We start from the raw sequence: 10,000 nt of genomic DNA on the forward strand, positions 1-10,000 counted from the left end.
ATTCGCTGCCTACGCGCGCGCCTGCGACACCATTCGTCTCTGACGCCGCCAGTTTCTCACAGGTTCCGGTAAACATTTTACGGCTAATATTAAAAAGGGTCAATAAATTCTCTGTCGCATGCAGACATTCAAAGAAAAAGGTTTGGCACAAAAAGTCCATATGATGCACAAGCATATTAGCCAGGATTCTATTTACCCTTATTACCCCCTATAGAAGGACTAACGGTGCGTAGGCCTATTATTATACCCATGCCTATCATATCCATATCCAGTCATATCAATGGACTATAGGCTACAATGAGCAACGTGCATGGGGTATTTCTGAATCGGAACCCATCGCTTCTGACTGGGGAGTAACGACACGGTTTGTACGTCCGCGTTGTATGAATGAAGTGATGGATGAGGGGTGAGGTTGTGCAGCCCCCCCCTCCCTGTTGGTGCAGGGCAGGGGGGGGGGGGGGCTCAGTCCTCTCACAAACCACTCTCATTCATGAAACGACATTATATATATATATATTAGAATTATACTTCTATGCCTCACACAGAGGTGTCACATAGAGGTGTAACGATTCACCAAAGCCCACCGTTTTTGGGTCATGGTTTTAGTTCAACCTCGGTTCAGAAAAAAGGAGGAAAAAACGAAATCACAAAATCACTCTATATCAGGACTTTTTATTTCTCACTCCAATCTACGGCCCTATACATTCTGTTTTATTTTCCCAGTTTCGGATTCATAACATTTCTTCTGTTTTAAAAATTACACTTGAAATCATTAAAATATGAAAAAAAAACTATCTTATGGATTTTATTTAAGTTGAAGTGCTACTATTTCTGTTTTGCTATAGAGGAATAGATACACATTAATGATTTAGGCCATACTAATCATTCACTACAACATTTGCAAAAAGCTGATATTGATTAACAAAACGTGCAACATATGCTCATACTGTACTGTTGAAGTGGGATATTCAAGTAATTTTAATCTCTTTCTTCTACCAACCTGTCTGTAATCTTTGTAAATGTATGTGCATGTAGCCTATGTAAATGTATTGCAAATCGAGCGCACCTGGTCTCTAAGCGCAAGTGACACACATGCACGATAGGAGAATTATAAATTATGTTTTATCGTATGTGTGCCCGCGACTAAACGACATATGTTGTAAGCCTATGGCCATGATGATATGCATGATGATATTAAATGGCTACTTAATGGACTATATTTGACTTTTTCATTTAGGCTATGAAAAAGTCTGAATTCCCTAAAGCTAAATACACTCACTTTTAAAACACGCAAAAAACCACATTCGACTTGCTCAGTGTATGTGTGGGGGGCACCAAGCATTGGGGGCGTATATACGCATCATTACGCACGGGCAGTGCCTGGCGCGGTGCACGGGGATCGCTATAGTCCACAGTTCCTTCCTCGCCTCCCGAATGGTGGTGGTTTGGTTTCTCTGTGTCGTGGGTGGAGGAGATGCCATGATGATAGAGCACTGCGTTGTGCATGCTATTGCATTAACGCACTTGCTTATGGGGAGATTCAGTATAGGCATCATCATAATTGCGACCAATATGTCGGCAACGCCCCCACTTCCCTCCTTTCCTTGTAGACCCAATTAATGGATGATCCCCTCTTTCCTCCAGCAGCAGGTACGGCAAACGGTTTTCAGGAAAGGGCCATGTTTGTTACAACAAACATAATGTCAGGAGCATAATGTCTTTAGTGTGTGCGTGTGTGTGCGTGTGTGTGTGTGTGTGTGTGTGTGTGTGTGTGTTATAATCAGGATCAGGGGCTCCTCTGGTGAAACAGTGGTGGTCTGTGTGTGTGTGTGTGTGTGTGTGTGTGTGTGTGTGTGTGTGTGTGTGTGTGTGTGTGCGTGTGTGTGTGTGTGTGTGTGTGTGTGTGTGTATGTGTGTGTGTGTGTGTGCGTTCCATTATAAGGGTCCCGGTGCTAATCTGTGAGAGTGGCCAAGCGGGCGGGAGAGTGTGAGTCAGTGCGGGGGCGCGGACGCCGGGTAGGGGTCGGGTGCGCGCTAATGCTGGGTGGCATGTTGATAATAATGCTATGCTGTTATATCAGAATCTGCCCTCTGGCTCTCCGCTTACCTCTCCAACCACCCTGCTACCGCCACTGAGCATGCCAACACACACACACACACACACACACACACACACACATAGAGCAGGTTTCACTCTAAACATCCCATTCTAAGAAAACAGAGGTCATGCAGTGCCTCGGGCTATCGCAACAAATTACAACTTCATTTGATCCGCAAACACAAAGGCAAAGCACAGGCGAAATGCAATTGCCTATACGTCATCCCAGTGGAAAACATGGCCTTCTTCTTTATAGGCAGTGTAGGTTTATGTGCAAAAGAGAGTTGATATGATCAATGCCCCAAATAGTTTACCTCGTCAGAAAGGAAGTGTCTTCCTCTTGTCAGAGGCAAACTTCAAACGTGCCCCCCCCCCCCTTAAATCACGTTGCAACAGTGTAGCTATCGCTCAGTGCAGGCTAACAACGCGTCATTTGGGATTGCGGGGCTTTATGAACGCTTATTTAGATCTCCCTTTGATAGGTATAAGCTTAACATGTTCTTATCTATGAAGGCCTTAAAATTATACTTCACAGTGACGTCTGCGACTATTTTTTACTCCATTGAGGGCTAATCGGATGTAAAAACGGTGCAATCTAGAATCGCATCAGCGCGAGGGCAATCCACATTTAGACGCGCGTCACACCTCATGTTGCCATTTCAAATTGAGCGCGTTTGTAATAAATCCTAGTCTCAAGTAATCCAATTAAACAGATCACAAAATATGGCTTGTTAATTGTTGTTGGTTCAATATTATGTTCAATTCTAATGAACATTTCTCAATAACATACGGGGTTAGAACACACACACACACACACACACACACACACACACACACACACTCACACACACACACACACACACACACACACACACACACACACACACACACACACACACACACACACACACACACACACACACACACACATTTTTATTCTTTTTACAGAAACCTTCAACCTCCATTATTGTAGCCTATTCCTATCAGTAGAGGAATCAAACTTGGGGCTTGATTATTAACTATTTTGTTTTATTGGGATTCATTGAGCATATTTCTTTTTCTTTTATCTTATACGCTACCATGAGGACCGAAGGGAAACACTTACCTACATGAGCAGTGTAATTGTGTAATTGTCTAAAGTATAGGTCTATAGGTCTAAACAATCAATAGGAAAATTGTTCCCATGTTATACCATGTTTTCTCTGTTCAACGGTTAAGGTGTGCACCTAAGGCCCGTCTGGACCAGAATGCGCGGCTGACAGATGGAGAAGAACCAGAACGGCGCGAGACAAAGAGCGGAAAATTGAGCGCGCCCAGGAAATTGAGCGGAAATCGAGCAGCAGAGCTGAACCACATGCGTCATGGTTGCTCTAGTGGCCCTGGTGGTTCAGGGGCACCTCGGAAATAACCGACAGGCCGTACGACGAGGGCTCTGGAGCGCACTGCACCGGCTGGTGTGAGGACGCGAGTAATTGTATCTCTGGGGCACGTCATCAAATCACCCTAATTGATAGCCTATCAACATGGTCACTCTGACTTTTTTTTATCGCTCCTGAATTCCAATGGGGCATGAGAGGATGGAGGTGCATGCTAAAATGGCTGTGCACAATCCCTAACTACAATTTTCTCCCTTCATTGAAAAAAAGTACTATTTCATTCATGCCATTTCCGTTCATTCATCAGCGCAGGGTAGCGTAACCTCAGAGTTCCATCTCGACACGAACATTCTTATCAATGGATGTGACGTCAGCGCGCCACTCTGGCTATGGAGTCACGTGGTCCAGTGGGGAATATATAAGAAAAAGTTGCGCTGGCCGTGGTTCTGAAATTACTACTCGCGCCGCACAGATGGGCAAACTAAAGTGACTGTAATTAGCTGCGATAAAACACATCACAGATTATTATTTTTTTAAATAAAAAGAACAAAGCACAATCAGAAGTTTCCAGGTTGTTCATAGTAGTGCCAAAGTGGAAGAGTTTTAAGTCTACTACTCTCTTTATGAATTATTTATGAAATAAGGACAGAGTTTACCCGAAGCGTGAGTTCCAACCCTTTCCCCGCGCGGGACTCCAGGTGAGTGAATGTTTTAGCATCCGTCCTCACACCTTGTTGCACCGGGTATGGAGAACAATTCATGGAGGAGTCAAAAAGAGTCAAAAGAGTATAGGCTATAGTATAGCAACTGGAGAATGGTCTTGTGTTGATAGGGTGAATTCAAAAGAGAGATTAGAGACTGGAGGTGAAACAGACGGTGTATGAATGATCGAATTCAACTAAGGATGAAGCCGTGCGTTTACCGCGAAGTGTTGTTTTGTGTCTTCTGGATTGTTGAATGACTGCTTGTGGCACATATTCTTATAGAAAGTCTAACTGTGATGACTGCGATGTATAGTTGATCCACTTAGGCTACGTTTAGCCAAATGTGGTCTACTTGCAAGTCGCTCTGGATAAGAGGGTCTACTAAATGATTAAAATGTCAAATGAAAAAAATGTATAGAATTTAAGAAGTTGGCGACTGTCTCGAAGTACAGCGACAGGGCGAAACGCGCTCAATGCAAAAAAATGTATACACAGCTTAGCCTATATCAATTTCTTCATTTAGCTACATTAGAGAGATACACAATAGGCTACATTTAGAAATATCAAATACCATTGAATGGATAGTTTACTATTGCCAATAATAACATCCAAACTAAAATTGATTTTGTGAATAATTGCCGGGATCCGACAAATCACAGTGAGCCGTTATGACACGTTATGTGAGTGCTTGTGTTTTGGGGGGTTTATGAATGGAGCCTTCTATTCAAATTGATGATTTTTCATCGTTGATATTTTTTCTTAGCCTATACTTTCACGGCACAAAAAAAGAGTTGCCTAAGATGGAAATGTACAGTCTACAGGTGTTTATAACGAATAAACCGAATTTTCATATCTAGTAGCCCACTTTGTGAATACAGATCATGCTCTGCTATATGCTTTCATTTATTAGCCCAAAAGGATGGCTGCATTCCTTTCTTGCTCCACAAAGAAATACGACTTACTGATATAATTCCCCAAATCACACGCACACAACAGCGAAACCAATGACCACGACAGTTGTCTTTGATCATTATACATACCTTGCGCTTTTGGGGTCGACGAGAGAATCGATGTATCGTGAAGCAGTGTGTGGAGGAATTAGAGACCGGTGCGTTAACAGAGTGGCTTGCGGTTTTACGCATGACTGGCCCCGCGGCATGCATGCAGAAGGATCGGCTCATGTCCATATATGGCGGATGGAACCACATCAATCCACCGAGGCTCGCGCAGACAGGGCGATTTCATTGTCTGTATTGCAAAAAAAAAAAAAAAAAGTCAAACATAAGAGCGCTTGTTTTACGATTCTACGCTATCATTTTTTTTTGTTTCAGGTGATGAGCGGCTTTTCATGTTCTGGAAAATATTTTATTGCTATTCTACATACTGTATCCGTTTACGAAAGTTAGACATTTCAAACAGGCATACAGATTATACATATACACATAAACGAGAAGAACCAGATGTAGATTTTGGTCATTCATTGTTTGCTCTTTGTTTCACGTATAGCCGTGAACCCGTGGTCGCGAAGGCAGTGTGCATTAATTGACCGATTAGCTTACAATAAAGAAACCTGTCACTGCCATTTATTTAATGAATGGTTGATTTGAAAATGAAACGAGCACTGCTAATGACAATCATACCAACGGTCAATAATTGTCATTATAAATAGCATTATCAGGCCTATAACAGCAGCCTACTCGTCATGATATTCCCCAGGAGAAATGGATGGTCACAAGTCAAATCTAACTGCTTCCTCTGAGGTTTACACTGTTGAGTGTAAGCGTTGTTTCTCATCCTTTCTCGTGATTAACTGTTTCTCACTGTCTTTTTCCTTCCACCTCTCTCTCTCTTCCACCCTCTCTCTATCTGTCTCTACCAGGTGCTCGCCCCCCCCCCTGCCTCTTCTGCATGGTCATGACCTGTCACCACACAACCTCCACAGCCCGACTTGTCCTATTGGTCCTGCTCACCATCACTCCACATCTGGCTGGCACCGCCCCCGTGGGAGGCGAGGGAGGGGAGGGGGAGGTGGAGGGGCGCACCCGGACACACCGCAAGGAGGACAGCCTCAGCCCCTTCCTCAGCCTCCTCAGCCCCCTTAACACATCCCCTCACAAGGACCGGGGCCAGGACCATGCCCGGGTGCCAGCCTCGGTGCTACTGGAGGTGCTTGATCAACCCACAGGAGTGGAGACACAGTGGAGGGGAGAGAGAGAGGGGGGAGAGGGGCAGAGAGAGGAGCTAGTCTCTCTGGAAACCCGAGGGGGTGAGGAGACGATAAGGGAGGGTGAGGAGGAGGAGGAGGAGGAGGAGAGAGAGAGGATGGAGCAGCTAGGAGTAGCCCTAGTGGCAGCTGCCTTAGGGGAGGAGTTAAAAGAGAGGGAGGAGAGGAAGAGATCGGAAGGGGAGAGAGGCTGGCTGATGGAGGATGAGGGGGTTCCCGTTGACGGTGGAAGTAAGGAGGGGGGAGAGCAAGAGGAAGAGGATGATGATGGAGGAGAGGGAGGTATTTTGGGGTGGGAGGCCACAGGCGCTGTCTCTGAGGGGGTAGACCCCTCACTACATCGTAAGACCAGAGGCTACTTCCAAAACATCGACCTGGGACTCCAAGACAATGAGATCCTGCCTCCCCTGAAGGGCTACAAGGCCTACAATACCCAGCTAGCACAGGCTGGCAAGAAGCTGCGCTGGCAGGAAGAACAGGCGGGCAACAGCCCTGTCCACGGAGGCAACTTCATGGATGACTTTGAGAATGAGGCAGAGGAGGAGGAAGAGGAGGTGGAGGAGGAAGAGGAGAGCCTGACGCGGGCAGAGGAGGAGGCGCGAGCCCGTGCGGAGCAGCAGGAGGTGCAGAGGCAGCAGGAGGAGGCGGAGAGAGCCCGGAAGGAGGAGCAGCGTCTGGCGGACATAGCCTCCGACATGTTGTTGCAGTACATGGGCAGGAAACAGCAGGGGGCGCCCTACCTGAAGCCCCGACAGAAGTCCAGCCTGGGCGTCAACGGCAACGCCGCCGAGGACAAGCGTTCCGAGGAGGTGGCCGCCGCCGACGACGACGACCTCGACCAGCAGATGATCGACAGGCTGATTGAGATCAGCAGCAAGCTGCACCTGCCGGCGGACGACGTGGTCGAGATCATCAGCGACGTGGAGGAGAAGAAGAAGAAGAGGAAGGAGCTGCCACCCTCCAACAATCCTATTGCGCCGCGCTACCGCCCCCTGGTGCCTCCTCCCCTTGCTGCTGGCCCTATGTACCACTACACAGTCTCCAGCAACCCCAAAAAGGCCCCCTACGCCTACAAACCCAATAGAAAATGGCAAAAGGACAAAGCCAAGGCCAAATACTACAAGCAGGAGTATTGGTATAAGCCTCAGAAGCAGCAGGACTACTGGTACAAGCCCCAGAAACAGTTCCTCGCCTTCCCCTCCTATCCATACTACCAGAAGCCATACCGTGCATATTACCCCGTCTACTTCCCCTACCCCAAACCCCGCTACTACGGTAAGCCCTCCCCCTCCAGGGACCAGCCGTTAGACCCCCAGGACTATGGCCTCCAGCCCCCCAGGCGCAGGCACAGGGCCGGAGCTAAGGCCCGGGGGCAGGGCTGGAGGCAGCAGCCAGCAGCGCGTCTGCCTCCCACCCCTTACATCTCTAACTACATCCTCCCCCACCCACGGACCTACCAGCCCCTGCCTCCCCCCCCCAAACCTCGCTCCCCACCCGGGAGAGGCAGACGTCCCCCCTACTTCTACCCCCCTGTTGCCCCAGTAGACGACTATGAGGAAGATGGGCTGGTGCCCCAGATGGACAGCGAGGAAGAACTGGAGAACTTTATAGAGAGGATCTACATGAAACGTAGAATGTACTAGAGACCATGGGGCAATTACTAAGACGGAGGGACCAACAGAGGGAGGACAGAGAGAGAGAGATGGAAGGATAGTAAAAAGAGTGTGAGAGAAAAAGAGAGGTAGAGAATGGATTTTAAAAAGAGGGGTATGGTGAAAGAGGTTGAGAAGAGAGAGAGAGAGAGAGAGAGAGAGAGAGAGGGCGAGAAGTGGAAAGATTGCTTTGCTGTTGTTTCTCCACTCTGTACTTGTGTTTGTGTGTTCCTGGCCAGGAGCGGGAGAGGGCATCTTCAGTGTGAATCTCCTCTCTGTAACCATATTCAGCCTCTCACTCAGTTTACATTGTTCTTCAGTTTACATACAGAACATACATGGGTGTATGTCTGGCTCCATTCAGGTCAGTCTCTGATGCTTTTGCATGTTTCAGAGTTTTGGGGGTTTTGTAAAAAAAAAAAAAAAAAAGAAGAAAAAAAAAAGAGAAAGAAAACGAGAAAAGAGAGAGAAAGAAACATGCACACACAAACAAAGAAACAATGTGCCAATGGCAAGAGACTCATGTTTACAGAATCATTTTGTCTCTTTTCTTTCTTCTGTCAGTCATGGTGCATTCGGAGGTTCTGACTGAATGTGTCATGAGAGGGTCTGACAGTGCTGACGACAGTTACTTCACCCGAGACAAACACAACACTCTGTAACAGTAAAGTGAAGCACCACTGGAAACAAAGCCTGCCAATGGACAATTTTTTGATCAGGAAAGTTTACATTTTCATGATGAGTATACTGTACATATTGTACTGTACTGTATTCAACTTGTGTATTTGAATGTTGTGTATCTATTCTCTGGTAAGAGCAACACATTTTTCACATTTGAAAATTAACAAAGGTGCCAAACACATTGACACATTTCAGTTATCTCAAACGCTAGAAGTTATGATCAATATGTGTATTGCCTTGCCAACAAACTCCCTTCCTCTTCTCCCCCCCCCCTCTCACTCTCTCTCACTCTGCCTCTCTCTGTCTCTCTCCCCCCTCCTGTCTCTCTCTCCCCTCTCTCTCTCCCTCTCTCTCTCTCTCTCCTCTCTCTCCCTCTCTCTCTCTCTCTCCCTCTCTCTCTCTCTCTCTGTCTCTCTTCACTTCTCTCAACCTGTGAGGAAAGATACACCTCATCTTATGAGACATCCCTACAGCATTGTAACCTTTGCACAGAGCTGGACCTCAAGCACAAACCGACAAACACTTCCATTGAGTTGGATGAAATGGAATCAATCGTTTATTTAGGGGGAAAGGGGGGCTATTGTGTTGGAATCTTATGGCAGATGATATATGGTTAGTACACTTATTATCCTGGTTTGGCCATTCAGGTGTACTGTACGGTTCTCACACACAATAGAGACTGGCTTTTCACTCATCCAATCCTCATCACATGTGCTCTGCTTTTCACTCTTCCACCCCTCCTCACTCCTCACTCATCCCTCGGTTCCAAAACTACTTGAAGTCACGTTGTCTGTTTTGCCACCTACAAAGGCTTTCTTTTTTAAACTCTGTGAATCAAGAGGCAAACACAATCTGTTGATTTAATTTATCGTCAAAAGAAATTCACAGTCAAAAGAAATTCATAAAGGAGTAAAAAAAAGTTCTGGGAAAGGGGGAGGTGGGTGAGCTTAAGCTGTTAAATCTGCACGTCTTTCTACTTGCATCAAAAAAAAAAAAAAAAAAAAAAACAGTATGGAGAAATCAAGGCGGTTTTATGAACTGTGATCATAAAAAAGAAACCTAAAAGGTAGAGGAATGTTGTCCCTACAGTGAAGCCGTCTGTCTTGTGAAAGGAGAGTGTTGTTGTTGATGTCACCTTTGGGATTGTAAAATGTACAGTGTGAAATAAATATGCCTGTGCAATGTGTAAATAAAAGCATGATGATTACTAGTTTTGCTATAAGAGGAAAAAATAAAAGCAACTATTTTATTAAAGTTCAGTTTTT

The 10,000-nt window shown here is 46.0% G+C and overlaps 1 protein-coding gene across 1 annotated transcript; it reads left to right on the top strand.

Annotated features, from left to right (window-relative positions):
* Window positions 1-6,086: 6,086 nt before the first annotated feature.
* Window positions 6,087-8,045, top strand: LOC308174884 (uncharacterized protein; the record flags this gene model as incomplete). Its single annotated transcript, XM_080549994.1, has 2 exons — window positions 6,087-6,376; window positions 6,497-8,045. 2 exons carry the CDS (start codon window positions 6,087-6,089, stop codon window positions 8,043-8,045), a joined length of 1,839 nt encoding a protein of 612 aa, XP_080406120.1.
* Window positions 8,046-10,000: the final 1,955 nt, after the last annotated feature.

This window comes from Nansenia antarctica (assembly GCF_963989245.1).
Source record: "Nansenia antarctica genome assembly, chromosome: 20".
NCBI classification, from domain to species: Eukaryota; Metazoa; Chordata; class Actinopteri; order Argentiniformes; family Microstomatidae; genus Nansenia; species Nansenia antarctica.